The sequence below is a fragment of the Oryza glaberrima genome, chromosome 8 (assembly GCF_000147395.1).
Source record: "Oryza glaberrima chromosome 8, OglaRS2, whole genome shotgun sequence".
NCBI lineage: Eukaryota > Viridiplantae > Streptophyta > Magnoliopsida > Poales > Poaceae > Oryza > Oryza glaberrima.
In genome coordinates this window covers 423,770-446,316 of record NC_068333.1, presented here as the reverse complement: position 1 = coordinate 446,316, position 22,547 = coordinate 423,770, and the positions used below count along the sequence as shown (strand labels likewise).

Here is a 22,547-nt window from a genome sequence, read left to right as displayed (position 1 = left end):
TACGGAATTTTTTCAACGAGAAATTAAAGAATGGAGACTCCATTTTTACAGATTACACCCTGTGTTTTTCAGTTATCACCACCAAAGACCCTCTGCTGCAGCTTTGCCCTGGGTGCCTGCCTGGCTAGAAACTTCCACAATGTTTTCTTCTTGTTTTTACACTTGTTTTCTCCTCTGATGAGTGGTCCATGGGTTCCATATTTAATTGGCGTACACCTTCTTTGGATCATTCGTTTATTGTTGATACATTTCTCCTGTTTTTTATTGGGTAGTAGTAGTTGGAGACTATCTTTAATTTTTATAATTAAAACTTATGTTATTTTAGATTTGTACATAAAAAATGAAATAGTTTTATGCACTTCATTTTGTGGTAGTACATGAGTAATTTGTTTGTAAGGCTGAGTTCGGTAGAGGAATTGGAGCTGAGCTCGTCAATGTCATGGAAAATGAAACTAGCAATTAGCGTATGATTAGTTAAGTATTGACTATTATAAACTTAAAAATAGATTTACTTATTGTTTTAAGAAAATCGGTTTTGAAAATATGTTCACGGTGAACGAGGTATTAACCAAAGGCATCCTTATTTCCGAACATACCCTTAGAAGAATAGCATTTGCTTCGTTAAGCACAAACAGAGAAGAAATATATACATAACTGTTAAAACCGTTTGAGAAAAATAAGTTGAGAAGACAATATTTGAAATAGTTAGAAGGGAGACATAATCATTTTTCTTACTTAAAAACCGGTTACAGTGCACAATTTGGTTGCTCAGTAATATAAATCAATTATACATCGTTCCATATCCTAGATAGCTATTATAGTATCTATTATTTCTAGAGAACTATAAATTAGAATGATGTAATTGTATGGTAAATGGGTGCTTATGATTGACTGGTTCATACAAAATCATATCCACCTACCTTGAATCTTAAAGTTAAGAATTCATTTTATTTTTAATCTGTTCTTCCTCCGACGTAGTATAGTAATTAAATAAACAAGACCATGTAGTAGGGTGTTTTCCCACCAGGAACCGGTCAAATATATGATAGTGGAGTAGTAACACTTTTTCACTTGAGAATACCAGTTCAGAATCAAACTTTTTTCTTTAAACTTCTAATTTTTCCGTCACATTAAATGTTTGGACACATGCATGGAGCATTAAATATGGAAAAAAAAACCAATTACACAGTTTACATGTAAATCGCGAGACTAATCTTTTAAGCCTAATTATGCTATGATTTGACAATATGGTGCTACAGTAAACATTTGCTAATGACGGATTAATTAAGCTTAATAGATTCGTCTCGCAGTTTATAGACGGAATCTGTAATTTATTTTGTTATTAATATATATTTAATAATTTAAATATGTATCCGTATACTTAAAAAAATTACAAACAAACTAAACACCCATGTTCCAAAGTTTGAAGAGAATTTGACCATCTGGAGAGAGAGAGGGGCAGGGTATAGGCAGTGATTCAGTGTAAATTGAATGAAATTCATCAAAAGCTGAGGGGCCTGTTCGCAAAAGAAGAAAGGCAGGGAGAGGGGCCGACAGCTTAGGTTGGCGTGTGGCGCGGCGGGGGATGTGGGGCCCATGCGCAGGGGGGGTGCAGGTCGGTCCCACGCCGTCCAACGCGCCGAACCGAAGCGCACGGGAGCCCGACACGTGGGACCCCTGTCCTTGCAGGCCGGCGCCGGGGTGTGGGGCCCACCCCTGCACATGGCCTCGTGGGCCCCACCCCCCGCGCTACCCTGGATACAGCTCGCGTGCACTCTCACTGACAGGTGGGCCCGTTTCACCAGTCCGTGTGCTTTCTCGACTGTGATTTTAGAGGGGTGATAGAGGTGGTGACGTGGCGTAGTTTATAACTACTGTAGAAAAAAAGAGGAAAGAGTAGATGATTATAGATATTTAGATTGGCTAATGGCGTTTTGACACGACAAGAGATGGAAAAGATGAAGAAGAACCATCGATCATCAGTGTACAGTGTGGATTCGCTTTCAGATAGTTGGTCCGTAGGAAGACAGCCAGCCAGCCAGCCAGCCAGCTTAATTACTCACTCCTGCTGGATGTCAGTGTGTCATGCAGTTGATAATGTCCAGATACATTGTCTTAAATATCACATCTCATCTTAGATTGCTATATTCTGAGATAGAGAGAGTACGATACTAGTAACTGAGTTGAGTATAGCTTGTTTTTGTGATTGCTTTTGCATTAATCTCTTGGATTGCCTGCCTGCTTGCTTGTTGGGAGAGTGATATGGGATTATGATAAGATCATTTGGGTAAAAAATATCAAGTGAAAGGGTAACAAAAGTGGCGTGGTGAAATTCGAGAGGTCTCATGCAGATGCAACCGTGACCGTGAATGCCATGTAAGAGCGAGTACAATAATCGAGATCTAAAAATTATTACATCATACTTATAGTTAAGTGAACAGAGAAAGAAAAACGGTCTATAAAAATTACCGCATCATATTTATTCTTAAGTGAAGGAGAGAGGACAGGTTGTTGAAGAAAATTAAGCTATAGCTACATATTTACATATGTGCGTATGAGAGGTTAGCTATGTATTAACAATGTAGCATATAATTTATTTATAAATATTGTATGAGTATATTATATTATAGACGATGTGTTCACTTGTAGAGCTAATAGTTAGGCTACACTACTATTAAACTTGCTCTAATAGTAACTCCAAATAACCTAAGCCCTCTATTTCTAGACACAATGGTTCAAATCGTCTACTTTAGCAAAATCGTCCTCTCTCTCCCCCTCTCTCCCCTCTTCTCCAGGGCGGCAGGAGAAGGACAACATGCGGCAGGAGAAGGGTGGTGGCCGGCTGGCAGAAGAAGAGTTACGCAGCGACTACCTCGACTCCTCTCTCTCGAGCGACGCGGGCGATGACGGCGACTGGCGGTGCACACCAGAGACCCAATCCATGGCCAGCCCTTGTAGTGCACAAGGACAGATCCAATGTGGGTGCTGTGGGATCTCGAGTCCCCCTACCCCGTTGGATCCCATGAAGAAAAGGAGATATGAGAGGTGGGAGAAGAGGGAGAGGAAGAAGAGTAGGGGTAGAAGGAGGAGGAAGAAGAACCCCCTCTAGCTTGATGCTAGATCCGCCCATGGTAGCGCACGAGGTTGCACGTGGCGATGAGGTGCTTGGCCGGCGCCTTGATTGACTTCTCAATGAGGTCAATAGTGGGCATGATGGGGAGCATCCGCGCGACAAAGTTGTGGATCTGTGATAGTGGCCATGGCGGGCACCCGATCAGAGATCTTTTACATAGGGGCGCAACCATGACAACACTGGTCTACTCCTCTAACGACATGTGGAGGTGGATGAAGATGCAGATGGCCCCACCCGTGGACTCCTTGAACATGAAGCATGGCAGCCCGTGTGTGCTCCTTTTGACAGAGTGGAAGAAGGCGAGCAGGTCAACGATGGTGGAATCAAGGTTATGAATGAACACGCGAAGGCTGTGGGAGCCCTGGAGAAGATGGGGACGAACGTGGGGAAGTCGCCAACTCCTCTCACATTGGCCTTCGCTCTTCTCCTCATCGGCCGCTATCCTAGAGAATATGAGGAAGAGAGAAGGAAGAAAGACTTGCCGCTGACATGTGGGGGCCATGTGGGTCCCACGATGCCTCAACCGGGTTGACTACAGTCAACTCGCCATGTCAACTAAAACTGAGCATAATATTGCATGGGATATTAGGAAATTCAATTTTGCAAGTCGAGGGATACTTTATATCTGGTATTGTGGTTCAAAAACATGATCTAAACTCGACGTCAAGATAAGGGACCAAAAGTGAACTCATTCCTATGTGTGTGTGACAACGTGAAATCCCAAATTGGTGGGCCAACAGGTAGAAGAGTAGTAATAATGGGCCCATTAGTAAAACAGAGGCCCAAAAGCCCAACAAAAGGCCCATCAACAGATCCATCTCGTTGTTTTGTTTTCTCAAATCTGAAATCTGAAATCTGAATGCTTTCCTTCGATTAATCGTCAGTTACAAGTTCTTCTGTGAGGTCTCAGGATCGACGGCGTTGGCAACGACGACGAAGGTGATCAGAAATTCAGAATTATTTCAGATGTTACCACAGGTTGATTTCTCCCTTCGATTCTTCTCTATAAAAAAAATGCAGTCATCGCTTCCCACTTTGGTATCTGGACAGATTATTCTAGGTAACTAGTGGATGCCCCGCGCATTACAGCGGGATTTGAGAATTCTTACTAACAAACATTGTTGATCAATTTTCGCGTGTTTTCTTTTTTTACTCAATGGTTGCGTGTTTTTTTCCAACCAAAAAAATGTGGAGTACGTGTTTATCAAGTGGGCCGCTTTCGTCTGTTGGCTGCTAAGAGAAAACGAAAAAATTTTCTTCTGTTGGTTTTTTTTGCCAACAACAAACTGGATACATGCGATGTTTGAAGGCCATCCAATCAAGACCTGGCAATTAATATGCATCGATGATGTGGCGAGCTGTGGTGCAAGCTTTATAGCAATTATGATTTAGTGGGTACTAACTATATAGGAGAGAAGAGATTGCTTCGACCTTGTTTAGTTAGGATTTTGACCTCATAGATGCATGCATCCACCAATAGAAGTGTAGCAGATGTTGCTAATCGATCGGTCCCGCAATTACTTATCAATAAATGTTGAGGTCAAACCCGTTGTCCCAACAAGCAATCAAGCCTGCCTTCCTGCTTATCAAACTGTGCCCTTGTATATGTCCTTACTCCTTAACAAATCTTATCGACTACTGTAATTTTTGCACTGAATCTGTGGGTTCAAAAGGTTTCAGTGCTATCAGTTTCAGAGTAATGTCACTCTTTGACAACGATTTCACACTCTCATGTTCTTCTGCTTGTTCAGATAAGTAATTCATCAGGTCATTAGGACAAATGGACAGTGGTTTTCTTGATACCGATGGATATTCAGACGGATTCCACCGCCCAAGAATTTGCTGCGATAACCATGAGTAGGTATTCAGGTAAATCATCAGCGACTTACTTATCACACTACAATAGTCAAGGTCATTTCCCAGCTGAACCCTTCAGCTGCCCACAGATTGGAATGGCTAATTTGATCAGAATTAGCTGTGTATATGTATAAATGTCACGTCTTGATGATGTCCGTGGATCAGCAGATTGCAGCAGTCAGCTTCTCAAGAATATGGCAGGAGTTATCCGAGAAGGACTGGATCAATCACAACATTTTTCTTTTTAAACCATAATTATTTGGTCAAAACTATCACTTTGCTACTGATTTACCTATGTATTTCACATAACCGCAACAGTAGCAAATAGTTCTATCAAAAATCTGAAATTTTATTAAAAAGCTTGTAACGACATGAGTATTTAGAGATACAAAGTTGCAGCTTCTTGATAAAATCATATGCTATTGTTACAGCTGAACTTTTTTTTATTTCAGATTTTATTTTGTTCACATTGGACCTGTACAGTTATTTTAGAGGAAGATTGGTGACAATTCTAGACATCCAATTTTGGCCCTATTCCTCCGGGAATCGGATAAGAATCAAGAAGCCTCCTCCATTTCTAAATCGTTGCTGAATCTATTGAACAAGTTCTTAGCTTTCCCAAGTATAAAATATTTCTGTTCCTTCTGTATCCTCTCCGAAAAATCAAATGATAAAATGAACTAGTAGCTCTCAACTTGCTGTCTAGAAAATTCAGAAGTACTAGTTTACAACATTTTTCTTGGAATAAGAAACAGCAATGCTCCATAAACCGGATCAGTCATACACAATGCCAACCATTTTCTACTGCAGGAAGTACATGGCAATGCCTCAATCCTGTTAAACAACTCCTGGACAGTTGCATCATCAACAAAAGAAAATTCATCCAAAGAAGGCGAGGACAAGAACCACTCATCTTATTTTACTCCCAATAATTCGCCATTTGTTTCTTCTGACTTCACACAGTTGTATCAAGAACAACAAGAAGAGATATCAATTAGTATTAAAAACATCAGCATGAAGTTGACCTCAACATTTGTCCCAAGAAATGATGCTTTCTTGCAATGTGTATGTGTATAAGTAGGGGGCTAGTAGTAGACAGGAGAAGCTAGCAGTAGAATTAAGAGATGGAGGTGAGGAGGGAAGAGATGATGGAGAAGGGCAAGTCTGAGCTGAGGATAGCCATGGAGGAGCTGTCCTTGCCATGTCCAGGAGATGATGAGGATGAGCAGCAGCAGAGGCAGAAAAGGTCATCTACCATGGACCTTCTCTGTGTCTCCAAGCACATCATCCATGTCCTTGGTTAGTAATAGCTCATCATGTTCTTTCTTTCATATGAAAATCATACCCTGATGGAAATTTAGCAGGTTTCTAGTGTTGTGATGTACTGCTGTTTGCACTTGCTTTCTTTGTATACATGTCATTGGGAAGAACAATTGCTCATGCTCCTGTGGATATATAGGAAGAGAAGAGTTCTTTTTCTTAATTACTGTATCAATGTTGTGCATGGCATGTGCACTAGCAGTGGGTCATTCTAGTATTGGCTTTGTTCTGTAGCCATATGTGATTGGGGAATTTGGTTAATAAAAAACATGCATGCATATACCTTGTTTGTTTCTTAGAGGGGGTGGACATATAAACTCATCATGTGGCCCAGAGGCCTTAATCCTTTCTCTGTCTTGTGGCCATCTCAATCAATGGAAAGGAGAAAAAAAATGGAAGTGCCTTTTCATGTATTTTTCATACTCTGAAAAAAAAGAGGAAATATGATTAACTTGATGCCATTTTATTTGCTATCCTACATATTATATTTTCCTTCTTGCCCATGTGAGAAATCATGCTGAATTGAGACACAATACCTTGTTGCGAATGAAGATGAGATTGGACCGACTTTACTAGTCCTGAGGCAAGACATTCAGCAAAATGTTCAGGTTTGTCTGCATGTTGCCGTTTTGCTATTCCCTCTGTATACTTCATGTGTGCAAACTGCAGACTAATTCCTATGCTGCCCTGTGCTTGTTATCTCACTAATCAGCGATGCTAATTTCTGGATTTGTGTGAGCTAATTGCAGAGATTACAGGATGTGCTTGCAAGGGACCCTTCCAAATATTCAAGCTTGACAGCAATAGTGACAGAGGAAGTGGAGGAAGGGACCTCAAAGAAGGCCAATAGCTGCACCAGAGCTATTCTTTGGTTGGCTAGGTGAACTGAATTTTGCTCATCTGACACATATTCATGTCTATAACATCAATTCTGTTGCAAATATTTATAGTGCCGTGTTGCGGATTCTTCCAATTAGGTCGATAAATTTCTCAAAACATTTACTGGAGGGGTTGCTTAACACCTGTGATCAGTCGAGCCTCAGAGAGATCGTTGAAAAGGCGTATATTACTACATTGAAGCCATGGCATGGTTGGATCTCATCAGCTGCTTACAGGGTATAGAACAATTTACAAGAAGAATTTTTCTGAAAAGTGATTGCTCACCAAGTACAGTAGTAGGCTAGTAGCATTTGTCATCACAGTTGCAGAGCTCTTTCTCTGCAATTGTCTGTCTGTTCACCAAAGTACTATTGATCAATAGTCATTATTCTTGTAAAAAAAACTACAAATTAGTTCTTGTCCATTAATTTCCTGAGCATTAATGTCAGGTGGCACAGAAGCTCATTCCGGAAAAGGAGATCTTCATAGCATTGCTGATGGGGAACTGTCAGGAATTTGAGGTTTTCGCAAAAGATGTGAAGGTCTTGCTCTCCATTGTCCAGCCCCTCATAGAAGAGGCCAATGCAGTTTTGGTCAGAGCTCCTATGATAGCACACCTTTCAGTAAATATTTGAGTTTCAAGGAAATTTAGTTCATGTATAATTTGCTCATATCTGTCAAATTGTTTTGCAGGTAAAGCATAATTTGGACAAGCTGAAATCCACATAGAACAGAAGGACGATCATAGCCTACCATTACTTGATCATGATTAGTGTATATAACCACATTAGTTAGCCTTGCCTTTTTGCAAAATAATCTGTAGATTGAAGTGGCAAATGTAATGTAGAACAAAAGTGTTGTGCGTGCTCGATCACCCTGGTAGCTTTAGTGGATATTTTTTCACTTTTCAGAGAAAGCTGGTTCTGAAAGAATCTACTCAATCTGATCACTGTTCCTGTTCTTTCCTCTGTTTCTCCAATTTGTTATTGTATATTAAGAGTGTAACCTTTTCTTGTCCATAATTTGCTCAGAGAATAAAATAGAAATGTGGCATGCATGCTAAGCTTGGCAACTCCTGCAACCACTGCACCAATGGAAGAATCTTTCTTGCATATTGTATCTTATCTCCTGCTATTTCTGGTCACACAGATAGATACAAACTGAAGAAAGCATGAGTTCATGCTGCTCCTAACCACCAGAATGGATGATGATCAACTAAAAAAAAAGGGGAAAAACCAAAATAACAAGTTGAGGTTGAACCTGGTTTGCTCTATCTTTGTCAGTTTGCCTTGATGACGAAAACCAGCATCATCATCTGTATATAAAAGTCAAAAGGGCATGTCACTCTTAAATTAAAGTAGGGAATACAAGCTGCAGTTTACTACTGATTAAAGAAGAGTAAATTATTTGCACTTGCAAGAGAAGGAAGGCTTAAGAAGAAGGGATTCATATCATGTATACTTTCCTAGGATACAAACCTGACCATATACAATATCATACTAGAAAAATAAGATCAGCTATCAGAGCAAAGAAATTAGTTGGTCCAATAACTTTTCAGGCCCAAATAAAATAGTTCTGCTTGAGAAATGGGCTGTGATGGTTGTTGGTGAAGGCCCATGCATCCTCCTCTCTTCTGATGTTGTTAATTTCAGGCCGGTTGTTGGGCATCAAGCAGCTAAATTGCTTGAGCAGTTAGGCAGTAGTCTAATGTCTATATTCATCATTTTTTGATGTGTACAGCCCAACCTTTACAGTTTTTGCTGCTAATATACAGAAAAATATTAAGATTTGTCATGTTAAAACAATATTACTATTAGAGCATGTTTATCGTCTAGCAAGTTGTACTGCTCGGTACTGGTACCGGTCGGTACGAAAACTCATCCGACCGTTGCATCCAGGATGGGTAGGATCGGGAGAGAAAATGAGCAGGGGTGCGCTCAATCTTGGCACCGACGATGTGTGAGCAGGGACAGCGGAGTTGAAGTCGTCGTTCCCAGCGCCGACGGGCGGAGAAGGACGATTCCTTCCCGGCGACGAGGGGCCGAGGAGGAGGAGTCCTTCCTGGCGCCGACGGGCGGAGAAAGATGATTCTTTCCCGGGGCCGAGGAGGATGAGTCCTTCCTGACGGTGAGGGGCGGAAGAGGAAGAGTTCTTCACGGCGCAGTGTGGACGAGGTTGACGCACTCCAGGCGGTGGCAGCGTTGGTGGGAACCCTATCCGCCCATCTATTTCTCCACGAGATGTACCGCATCAGGGGCAGAATTGGTACCTTGCGGTACCAAACTCTACCAGCCGTTGGATCAGGCCAGATCCAACGGCCAGGATTTGGTACCGCGAGGTACCATTGGACGGTAAAAGAAACTCTTACTATTACCTCCATTTACATTTACTTGTCACTGCTTTCTTAACCAGTAAAATCTTGAAAAGGCTAAACTATGTTTAGGATGCAACACACTTCGGTAATACGAAATCTTTTTAAATATTTACAAAATTTTCACAAAAAAAAGTAGGAGTACTTCAATACCTAGAGAGAGTGTTGTGAAGTCTGAAGAACGGAGGATGGAGCTACACACCTAGCTAGCTTGATATGTCCAATCCTCGGCGCATAATTGACATGTTTCTGCTGTTGTTGTACCTTCAGTCCTTCGGTAGTTTACACTATGGAATTGTGGACATTGGGTTGTCTGAACTCTGATGAGTTGTTGAGATAGGTTTTCATCCATCAGCTCTTAGCAGTCATGACATGAGAAAAGAAGATCACACACACAGCTCTAAAGTACTCATAATACTCTCAAAATACTTATTTTTGTGAAGAAAAAAATCAAAGGCTAGAGATGTAGTTTATATTTGTGGACAGAGCGAGCATGTCCAATCCTCGGCGCATAATTGAAGCCAGGTTTATCATTCAGATTATAAGCTGCAACCAAAATTTTAATTCTGAAACTTAATTTTGGAGTTAATTTGAGGATTTTTTTCATCGTAGTTTAGCATTTGCTTTTACATCGCGAAGAACGTATATAAACGTTTTACCAGCAAATTATCTTTTAGTTGCTAATAAGTCATTACAACTTATAATCAGCATAACGAAGGCTTACTGCCGAGGTATGGTAATGACAAAACCATTATAACCCCATCAATATTTTTTAAAAAATCTAAATTTTTGACAGCTTTTTTACATTTTCTCATGATAACCATGGTAATCGTGTTTACCGCCGGTGCAGTAACCAGACCTCAGACGGTAAGGAAACCCTGCCTTCAGTAGTGCACTCTATGGAATTATGGACATTGGGATGTCACTGAAGACTCTGAACTCTCATGAGATTAGCTCTTGAGCAGTCAATGACATGAGAATGAATAGGATAGGAGGAGGAACTCTAGGGCCGTGTTTAGTTCCAAAATAATTCTTCAAACTTTCAATTTTTTCATCACATCAAAACTTTTCTACACACATAAACTTTCAACTTTTTCATCACATCGTTTCAATTTCAACCAAACTTTTATTTTTTATGTGAACTAAACACAACCTATATAAGCTGGCTGCCCCCACACAGACTGCAGAAAGAAGCCATAATGATATGGTACTATCCTCTAGCTAGGCAGCATAGGATAGATTTTCAGAGTAGTAGATAGATGGTAGGCCTGCAGTTTCAAAGTGTGTATAGATTCTTGGGTCCAAAAAGCAGTTCGTTGTTAGGCAGTCGTCCAGCTCCAGCCTCCAGGCAGCAGCAGCAGCAGCAACAAGAAGAAGCATTTGCTTGCTTAACCAACTTGTCCACTCTGAGTCTGAGTTTGATGAGAGATTCAGGGCCCCGGCTGGCTCGTCACCATCTCACTGCATCATCGCTCACACTACTGTAGCTACTAGGTCTTCAACCTTGGGAAACTCAATATCCCCTTTGGTTTTCTCTGCAATGTTTGCGACCTTTCTTCAACCTCTCTCTTTCTCTGACCTCCTAGCCATGGTTACCTAGCTACTACTTCCTAGTCCTGCTCGACATTTCAGTTTCACTGTGCTTCATATGCTGAATGGTGATGCTCTCCTGACAAGCATGTGCCCTGGACATTGCGGGCCTGTTCATTTTGATGCCATTTTCAACCTTATCAAATTTTATTAAAGTTGTTAAAAAAATGGTTACATTTAGTTTGCTACCAAATTTTGGTAACTATGTAAGAAATCATGCCAAAATTTTGGTAACTATGTCAAAATTTTGTAATGCCAAAATTTGGTAAGGTTTTTTTTGGCATTAAAGTGAACAGGCCGTATATTTCTGTTGTTGCATGTAGTAGTAGTTTTGTTACTCCTGCGTACATGCTCTAATTACTAATTAGACTAAACTGGAGTAAAGTGTTGTTCTAGTACTACCCAATTTCTTGACAGAATTAATGACCTGCAATGCAAGAGTACTGGGAGAATTGAATGGTGGTCACTGAACTGAATCCCTGCGCCTCTCTGTGCATGCAGCTGATGAGAAAAAAAGAAAAGAAAAGCGATGGATGGATCGATTAGCATAGCATTGCATGCATGCAAATGCTGAGATGTGCAGGTCAGGGCAGATGCAAAGAAAGAAAGAAAGAAAAGAAAGCGCACGCTTTTGTTTCCTTTGGTTGTTTCCTTTGGAGGCTGTGCATTCTGATGCATTCGATTCAGTGCCCTGCTGCTACTGCTAGCTCTTCCTTCACCTTATTTTGCCTGCTCTGCTTCAGAATGCAGATGCAATCCTGGATCCATATATTGATCTTTCTCAGCTCGAAAACGCCACAGCCTTTTCCTTTCTCAACTGCAAGAGGAGTGTGTATGAGTACTGTAATACTAATTAAGTAGTAGGATCGAGTACACTATACTCTCTCTTTACAGACAGTACCAGTAGTCAATTAATCTCTACTAGTAGTATCTGTTTCTTCACTTGCTGCAAGCTCATCTTTACAGTTTACAGCTCTCTCTCTCTTCCACTCCTGCTACCCATTCTCCACTCATCCATGCAGAATTGCAGATGCAGCTTTGAATTCTCACTCATACATGAGAGAGAGAGAGAGAGAGAGAGAGAGTTAATTGGTTGCCTGAGTCATCGATCGATCGATCGATATATCTCTCTGCTGCACTGCACAACAAGCAGTAGTATAGTACTGTACTACATTGCCTTGGGACTAGCTTGGCTCGCTGCTGCTCCTGTTCCTTTCCCTGAACAAATTCAGGAAAGCCTCCTCCTGCTCAAAGTACACTGCCTTCTGCAGGCAGGCCACTTGGAGCTGGAGTAGCTACATATAGCAGTATATACTTCTCGTCTGTATAGATTCATAACACGTGTCACATCACATACTAATTAGATTTATTTTTTATGGGACAGAGGTAATTTACGGAGTATATATTCACTCGCTAAAATATCTAAGCTATTTTACTCCCTCTCAGTCACAGATGCCCCGACCATCGATAATTACTCGAATGCTTTATTTAAAACCAAAAGAAATGGTATACATAGTTTGCATAGAAAATATTAACATATATCGTAAACTTGTTAGAGATTTTATAAATTTATGTTAGCATAAAATTAATGGTCGGGATTTGATTAACCTCTTATATTTAAGTTACTATATATGCATGAATTCATGGTTATATCTTCCTTTTTCATGTTGCGTGTATACTGTCGATCCTAAACTAAAAATGAACTATATAATTCATTAATGCTAAAAGATTACGATATGTACAAATAATAAACTCGATCGATTGTTCTTAACCTAGCAGCAGCCATGCATGGATCGATCAAAGAAAAACTGTAATTTGTCACATCTCCCTTTGTTTTTTTCATTTTGAACTTTTAGTGATTTTTGGGTGTTTTAGATGCATATATGGAGAGGAAAAGGCTATAAATATACTAGCTAACTAGAATATCGTCATATGCACCTGAAATTGGTATATTTAAACATATATGGGAGCCCCTATACCTCCTAATAAGAGATTTTGTCCAGACATGCTTGGATGATATATAGCTAAGCTAGTTGCTACACATGAATATGCAGGTATGATAGATCCTTTTGCTCATATATGCTGAAAATCGACAATTTAACTCGATGAACGGCGTTACCAACAAGATAGGGCACAACTTGAGCTTGATTAAACTCGCATATCTAGCTCTAGCTAGCTAGCTAGTTCTAGGCCAAGCGATTGATAGATAAAAGTTGGCGTCGATATTCTGATAAAAAAATGGTATACAAATATGGTTCTGGCTTTTCTTTGCCAATCAATTTTGGCTGTAGCGTACCCATCCTTCACAAATTTTCCCTTATTTGTTAGTAATATATATGTGCCTAGACAAGTATCTGTGTCTAGGTTCATAGCTGAAAATGAAGTCTTTTGGGGACAAAGGTAGTATTGTGTAACTTATTTGCTTTCATCCCGAGTCACGAACATTTTTCAAAAGAGGAGAATAAAAATTTAAATAAAGCAGCAAACTTGTCTAGCTAGTAGGTATAACTTAAACACCCTCAAAACTCTATCAGTGGCCTAGCGATTGGTTATTGGAACCGCCACTGATATTGCGTACCATGATTCGTGGAATAATTGATCCGTTATTGTGACACCATCATAGCAAGTTTAATAGCATAGCCCACTACTAGCTCCATTTCATTTATAGCCAATCTAATAACTCATTCATACAATAGTTACATACTACACTATTAATACCTGGTCCCACCTGTTATACATACACTGCGTCTTGGATCTGTGCTACAGGTGACTACAAATCTGTAACTCGCTCCTCTTCTCTTTCCTTATTTATCTTTTTAAAATATGTTTGCAGTTGGCTTATAGCCTGCTATTGTACCTGCTCTCAGTTGCAATTCGCCACCAGTGATATTATAATTAGTGGTAATTTATGATGAACCGTCACGGATAATTAGTGGTGGTTTTGTTGAAGGTGAAAAAGCCATGACTCCTCACTGTTCCTATAATTTGTGTGGCTTGCTCATGTTCCAAAAGTTTCCTAGCAGCCCTAAATTACATTCAAATCATCTTTACACATATACAATGCAATCCCATTATGTTTTATCACATTAGAACAACTTTTACTCCCTTTTTAACTGAAACACCAGGGAAATTAACACCATCTTTTTCTCCTTTTACATGATTTGAAAAGCCGAAAGGCGCCTTTCGGGTAGCTAGGGGAGGAGGGTAGGCATGGACCATATATATGTAGTATGTGTTTGGGTAGCTAGAGAGAACATGCTATTTTTCTTGGCAAGTCTCTGTCCATGATGGCCGGCGCCCCTTATCTGATCTTCTCATCTTTATGCCGATCGATAGATCGAGTTATTTCATATCAATTCATCGCTGCTACATATATAAATGTGACTTGTCCACATATATTGATCCTTGCAGGCTTTGCCTTCTCTACCCGGCATCTTCATTATATATATATATATATTGCTGCTATATATATGTATATAAAAATGTTGTATCTTAATTAATTTGGATCTGCATGCATGCATGGAGCTGAGGAAGAGATAGAGAAGCTGACAGGCCAGAAGTAAGAATTAAAGATGCATGGCATGCATTTTAATTTTATCGATATATATATCCTTTGTTGTTTCATATATATGTCCGTCCTAATTGCAAGGGACTCCCTCCGTCCCAAAAAAAGTCAAACCGTGAATTGTCGTGCCAACGTTTGACTGTTCGTCTTATATGAAATTTTTTTTAATTAGTATTTTTATTGTTGTTAGATGATAAAATATGATTAATACTTTATGCGTGACTTATCTTTTTAATTTTTTTCATAATTTTTTCAAATAAGACGGACGGTCAAACGTTGGACACGGAAAACAGGGTTTGTTTTTTTGGACGGAGGGAGTAGTAGCTGCTACTACTGTCAGTCAGTCCGGCCGGCGATGCATGCACATATATACGCATGGTGGAGTTAGCTTTGTGATGAGAAACTTTGGAGGTTTCCCTGTAGGTTGCGGCAGCTTTATTAACATTCTCTTGTATTCATGTACTCGATCGTCTAGCTAGCTGTTAGTCTGTTACTGCATGCTGATACAAAAATATGTGTATACATGATGTGCAACTTCTACATCTACACATACATACTCCCTCCGTCCCCAAAAAATACCAAGCTAGACATTGATTGGACATAATGTAGGACAACGAATCTGGACAGCATGTACAGATTCGTTGTCCTAGGTTATGTCCCATCCATGTATAAATTGTCTTTCTTTTTGGACAGATGAAGTACATATATATGAGTAAATTTATTAGTACTACAAATTTAGATAAAACCCAATTTATCGTAAAACTATAAATTTAAAGTTGGATTCGTCAAAAACCTACACATAGATATTATAAAGCTATATATATTTTACTCTCTCTGATCATAATAAATATTTGATATTTAGAACAAAAGATTGACTGAGACTTTAAATTCAAAACCACCAATAATTCTTTAAATGCTTAGGGCAAAAAAGGTATATATATAGGTAGGCTTGTCTTAAAAAATACTATCACAATATCGTCAACTTATTAGATTTTATAAAAAAATTAATATAAAATTGATGGTTGGAATTTTAAAAGTTTATGAGTACTAATTTATATATAACTCATGATCATCAGGTGACGCTTTGGTGTGACGTTCTATGTATTATTATATAGGTTAATTCTACCTTCCACTTCAGGCAATGATTCATAAGAAAGTTTTCTGGGATTGATTAAATAATTAAGTTGTATATCATAATTAATTAGCTTTTGCAAGCAGCATGTTTGACCTATGGAAAGTGCCTGTATAATAATAATATTGTACTTACAGTAAAGCTAGCTCTTTTAATTATTTTACCCTGCATCTGCTAAACTAATTAAGAATCAGCTGGAATGCATAGCAAGTGGCATGTGTAGGGTGAGTTGGTTGGCAAGGATGCATCCATGTCAGGAGGTAAGACAAGCTTGCTTCAAATGTTAGTGCATGGCAGCCAACTCGATGATGTCCTCTTAATTAAAACTTTGCCTCCCAGCTGAAATAATATATATCAATAATATCTTCTTCTGTCCTAGTAAACAATATACTGTCTTTCTGCTTCCTCACTCTATATTTTATGCATGCATGTGCAGAGATATCCACACAAATCTGAGCTAGCTGCCCATGTATAGACATGTATATACAGTCTTGCATGCACAATCTAGCAGCTTATAGCTAGCTGGACATACACATATAATACTACATGCTGGGTGCCATGTGATGCCCCTTAACTTGATTGGAATTGTTTCCTAGATTCCAACTTGCAATGCAACGCGGCCGCTTTTTTTTTTTAAAAAAAATCAATACATACTACTCAACAAAAAGATAGAAAAAAAGGAATATACCACACATTTGGGTTTGGGTGTAACATGTACAATCACAATGTGGATACAAATTTTATTCTGTCCATCTAGGTATGGACATGTAGCAACATTTTTGCTATGTGTACCATTCATTCATGATCGATCTGCATTGACAAAAATTGAATGAAGAAGTTCAGTATGTGACCATAAATGGACCTATTCAGATCCAGCTTTCTACAAGCTGAAGCTGAGAAAGTAAAAAAGAAGAGCGAAAGAAAAGGAAGTCTTGGCTAGGGCATATGCATGCAGCTAGGGTTCCACACTGGCCGAACTACTTTAATTTGCTCAAAAGAACTATTCGCCTTAAAAGAGGCAAATATATATGAATATTTTAGGAACCCCCTCTTTTAGAGAAAGCTCGATCATTTGCAGTGTCAAAGTAAAGCATATAGAGAGCCTCTTGATGCGAAAGCATGCATGCTTGATTAAGTACCCTCCGATAGCTCGGTCCCTAAAGCTTTCTAACCTTCGCGTTTCTAAATAGCCGCCAACAAAATATATGTATGCTTGACGACTAGTTTCAACCACCAAGACTAGGAGTAAACTTGGCAGCTATTTTTTACTGTCAAAGAAATCAGCTGGCCGCCAAGAAAATTCTGGACTATATAGTGATTGCCAGACATGCATGCTGATTGGGTATAGTACTCATCAATTGTGCATGCATTATTAGCCAAAAGGAAACAAGTTCCAAATAAAATTTGGGGGGATAATTAATTTTTGAATGCTAAAAATATCTTTTTCCTGCGTACAGTGCAGATGGAGTACTTAATTTATATAACCAAAACTAATACAAGATCGATCGAGCCACTAATTAATTACTAGAACACAGTAAATAGCCTTGTGTATTAATGCTAGCTCCTGAACTGAAGCTACTCGATCGTTAAGATCAGCTGTGAATTCAAGGACATGATACGCATCAGTTATTATGTCCAAGTGAAGCTGTCCTGTTGACTTGACTACACCTTCGTACAGATCAGTGTATACAGGTTTCAAGAAGATTAAATTAATGAACCGATCGATGCAGCAGAGAGGCAGTAATTTTCTATGTGCATATGCATATGCATGCCAAGATCGATAATACTAGTATATGCATGCATTGTCTGAGCTTAGAGAACTGAGGTGTGATGGCCACGTTTGTCTTGATTCCAAATTGCTCCACACTTTGAAATTACATTTTTGTAGGTACTACCTGCATCTCTGCAGGATAATATTCTTAACTAATTTAATTAATACTTTGGTTCAAAAGGCCAAGTAGATAGCTAGCCCAGCAGGTTGATATTATACAGTTGATCAAAAGCATATCAATCTTTACACATTTCTTTTCACCTTAACAAAGCCTAGCTTAATTGAGTATCTATATATCTAGCAGCTTGTTATATATTTTTTTTATCTAATCCTTGTTTTCAGCTGAGGAAACAGCAGCATATACACATGCATGTAGTAGAAAGCAAAGTAAGGAAGAGATACATATATAGGTTCTTGTCGGACAATATGCAGCTGCTAGTGTTGGATCGAGATGCAGAGGCAGCATGCATGATACAGGGAATGGGTAAGAATCTCTGCTCACACATGACAGTGTCCATAGAACGACAGAATCTATCAACACAAGCTACAAAATGAAATTAATTATCTACTAGTACCATTAATTAGGAGTAGTTAACAATGCATACAAGAAGACATTGATGAATAATTATATACTCCCTCCATTCACAAATGATCATCATATAATTTTTTCAATGTTATTTAGAAATGATTGGCATATTTGGTATTCCATACATGTGATTTTCTGTTTTTCTGTGCAGTATTAAATGGTCATTTACATGCATTGTTCATTGCACTATTCAACTAACTGTAATTGTGGTGCATGCATGCATGCAAGCAATATCATTGGCCCAAATTGCCCTTGATCATGTGCAGGGACACAAGAAACGATGTTGCATGTTAATTAATCGATGTCAAATACATCAACCATATATATAGAGTACCATAATGCGATGGTTGAGACGATGGACATGAGGAGCAGGAAGTAGGCTATGTATAGGCAACAACTCCTTGTCCACTCGGGGGAGGGGGGGGGGGGGGGGAAGGTACACATTGGCTGCAGCAGGAAACCTAGGAAATCAATGCTTGCATTCGTCACACACTCATCATACATGTGCTACATGTACACACAACACAGAGAGAGAGAGAGAGAGAGAGAGAGAGAGAGAGAGAGAGAGAGAGAGAGAGAGAGAGAGAGAGAGAGAGAGAGAGAGGGAGGTGCATCACCTTCATGTAGGATGTCTAGAATTTCATCTAGCATGTCTAGAAGAAACATGCATGGGAGCTTGAGCACAAGAACTCCCATTTAATTGTGGCAGATAGTTATCAGTCAAGTGCAATTAACATAGTACTAGAAGTTGGACTCCATGTCTCCATGTCAAAATAGGTAGATGCATATGCACCTGCAGTTCACTAGCTGGTAATAATTATTAGCTACTAGTAATTAATTAATCAAGTTAACATGTGTTTGTTGTCATGGAGGAGGGAGCATGAGCTAATATGTCCCATATTACCCCTATTTGCTTATTCTCCTTCCTTGTTCTCCCCAAAATTATTATATACCCAAAGATTTTCTTCTTCTTAATTTGCTCCTGTGCGCGCCCAATCACTGGCTTCCAGCAAGTAGTGCCCATCGGTAGCGATGCAAGTGGGGCAGGCAATGATTCTTTCCCTCCCTAATTCTAGTTAACTCTTTTTCCAAATTTTGTACTAGCTAGCCAATAGGAAATAAATTATGAAGCATGTTTTTATGCCGGTAGCGGGATTGCCGACTTGTATCCTTAGCCATAGGAGATGGCCCAACAGCCACTATGTATAGCTAGCATTCATGCCATGTCCAACTTGTGAGAAGAAGGGGGTGAAATAAAAGGAAGAATTTGGAACACAAATTTAAGGTTTCAGTGCACACTTGTGATGGTATATATACTCCTTTAGTTCCTTTTTTACTTCTTGCATCAACAACACTATGCACCGAATTTTTAATATACTAAATATTTTGTATGTAATAGAGTGAAGATTTTGAGGGTTGGTTGCACGCTTTCTAATTAAATGAATAGAGTGTGCATAAGGGGAAAAATGATCTAGAGCAATAAATAAAAGTCACAAATCATAAACGCGCAGATTAAGGACACCACGGAAAATCATTAAGGTCTTATTCGGTTAATCCCCATAATGGAGGGATTGGAGGGGATTTATTCCACACCTATTGTGGTGTGTAATTATTCCCCCTCAATTCCCTCCAACCCTCTTCAATCCCCTTCAAACCGAACAAGGCCTAAGAATAAGGAATCTATAGACTTCTTAGGATTATCTATGAAGTCAAACCAAAATGTTATGATCAAAGCTTTGCAAACAAAATACTATTATATTTCAGAACGACCCCATATCGAATATTAATGGTGGATACTGTGTGAATGCGTGATAACTTCACTAACATTTAGCGATACTGGATTAAACCCAACAACAAGCCCCGTAAGCTAGTTATTTAATTTAGCGAAAGAGCAACTATGCTCACGGAAAAGGACAAAGGATGAGAGAGATGACAAAGAAGGGCATGAAAGGAAAGAGAGAATGAGAGAGAGGTGAGAGGGATATATAGATTGAGCCTAGGGATGTGTGAAATTAAAGGCTGCAGGGCCTTCACGAGGGGTGGCACAGCTAGCAAGCTGCAGATCTCCTTCTCTCACTACTTCACTTCTCTCTTCTCTACTCGTTTCTTTCTCCTTGACACTAGTAGAGCAGAGAGAAGCAGAGCAGGAAGAAGCAGGAGATAGAGAGTATGTACATACACTAGTAGCTAGTATAGGACATCGATCATCAATGGAGGGGCCTCTGATCTGTTGTTGCATACGCATCAGAGGCATCATATGCATATGCATGCCTATAGCTTCTTCTTCGATCTCTACCGGCCGAGCAGGCTCGATCATCATCATCATCATGCTGCTGCTGCTCTCATCCATCGATCACCGTTGCCAGATTTAGTAACCCCGGTGACCATCATGAGATGACCCCACAACCTCACCCTAGTTACAACTTACTCCCTATTGCCACCTGATCCCATGCATCATCTACCGATTCTGCAATAAATTCCACCACATCTCTCTCTCTTCCTTCTCCCAACAACACATCGAGTACCAGGACAACAACAAGCAGCTAGGTTGAATAGTCTCATTGCGGTTATGAAAGGGCAAGTGACCTTGTGTAGCTTTTGGGGTGAGAAAGACTCTTTTGTGATCGTACATTTCATCAATAAAGAATATACATGGGATTATATTTTTCACAATTGATTAATATATACTCCCTCCGTTTCAAAATGTTTGATACCGTTGACTTTTTAGCATATATTTGGCCGTTCGTCTTATTCAAAAACTTTCGTGAAATATGTAAAATTATATGCCTACATAAAAATATATTTAACAATGAATCAAATGATAGGAAAAGAATTAATAATTACTTAAATTTTTTGAATAAGATGAACGGTTAAACATGTGCTAAAAAGTCAACGGCGTCAAACATTTCGAAACGGAGGGAGTATATTGTTTTACTATAATCATTATGAATTACTCCCTCCATCCATAATATGAGGGATTATGCCATTTTTTTTGTAAAAATTAAGAAAGTAGTGGTAGATGAAATAATAAAATAGTATAAAAGTTGGTAGGTGGAGAATAAAATACTATCTTGGAAACCTAAAATCCCTTTTCAGAACAATTTACAGATGAAAATACCTTATATTATGGGACGGAGGGAGTAAGTTGTTACAGTACCACTATCTATATATAGCAAGAGATGCATTTATGATGGGTGAGACATGAAAAAAAAATGTCAATTCAAAAATATGCAATAGTGATATTTGACTACAATCTAAGTTCGCCTTTTTAATATGCAATCATGTAAACATATAATATATGTATATAATTCGATTCTTAATCGATACTATGATAAAGCCTAAGTAGTAAAATTGGCATTTTCCTTGTAATTAATTAGTCCTATATATGCTTGTGCGTTACAATGGGATATGAAGAAATACAGAAGGATGGTTTTATGAGGTTCAATTTTCTTTGACTGGTTTTTCTAGTGGATCATGAAAACACTAGTTTTTTTAGTAGGTCTTTTTTTAGGTAGGGTGGTTTTCCTTTTTATGGGGTGTATGATGGTGGAAGAAGAGAAGAAAGACGACTTCCCTTTATAGTAGTAGAGACAATTAAGCAAAGGATAAAAGCTTTCAATATCACATGATAGTAATTTTTCATTAATTAATTCAAAAATAAAACTATTATGCTACATAAAAAAATGTGATGTTTTAAGATTGTGAAAGTCCAACATTTTAAAAATTCTTCTAACATCTCTCCTATATGGATAGCTGTATTAGATTCAATGAAACATCGATCATGCGTGCAAGTTTTTCTCTAAAAAAAACGTCTCAATGTCACTTTTGCACAATATATAGCTTTATAGAAACTAAGGGTGAAAGTTGAATTTTGGGGAACATGCATGTCAATGTCCAAGAAAAAAAATGTCATGTTTGCGAGGGAACAGAGAGCACGAGGGGCGGATAAAAGAGAGGTAGGTGAGGGGTGACAAACGGAACAAAAACTCCTATACAGAAGAATAACAAATAATAGCTTAAGCATAAAATTTGGTACCTCTATCGGTATCTTAAGGACCATAAAAATTCTCATAAAAAATGGAGTAGTTAACAGATTCCTCATACAACCTTTTGCTTAATCATAGTAAGCAAGACATCCAGCCATTTGCTTACCTCACACTTACTGTACACACCAAACATAATACATGAATGAATAAAAATGCATCTAGACACACACTAGTACACATTAGTACACCTCAAGCTAAGGTAAGCAGCTATCCTCCCCCTTCTTCTCCCCCTCCATTCCCCTATAAAGCCATCTTTTATGTGACCACTCATGGGCTCTCCTTCCTCCTCTCCATCTC

General features: G+C 39.0%; 1 protein-coding gene across 1 annotated transcript; it reads left to right on the top strand.

Annotated features, from left to right (window-relative positions):
• The first annotated feature begins 5,936 nt into the window (after nt 1-5,936).
• LOC127782793 (glycolipid transfer protein 2-like) lies at nt 5,937-8,261 on the top strand. The gene is made up of 6 exons (XM_052310064.1): nt 5,937-6,289; nt 6,863-6,918; nt 7,060-7,190; nt 7,288-7,426; nt 7,639-7,782; nt 7,883-8,261. The coding sequence occupies exons 1-6, from the start codon at nt 6,115-6,117 to the stop codon at nt 7,916-7,918; spliced, it is 681 nt and encodes a 226-aa protein (XP_052166024.1). The 5' UTR covers nt 5,937-6,114; the 3' UTR covers nt 7,919-8,261.
• Nucleotides 8,262-22,547: the final 14,286 nt, after the last annotated feature.

Bases quoted from the DNA above. Each gene is read 5' to 3' on its own strand.
- LOC127782793 (XM_052310064.1), top strand. From the start codon at position 6,115: ATGGAGGTGAGGAGGGAAGAGATGATGGAGAAGGGCAAGTCTGAGCTG. The intron at 6,919-7,059 runs GTTTGTCTGCAT...AGCTAATTGCAG, and splicing joins ACATTCAGCAAAATGTTCAG to AGATTACAGGATGTGCTTGC. The intron at 7,191-7,287 runs GTGAACTGAATT...TCTTCCAATTAG, and splicing joins GCTATTCTTTGGTTGGCTAG to GTCGATAAATTTCTCAAAAC.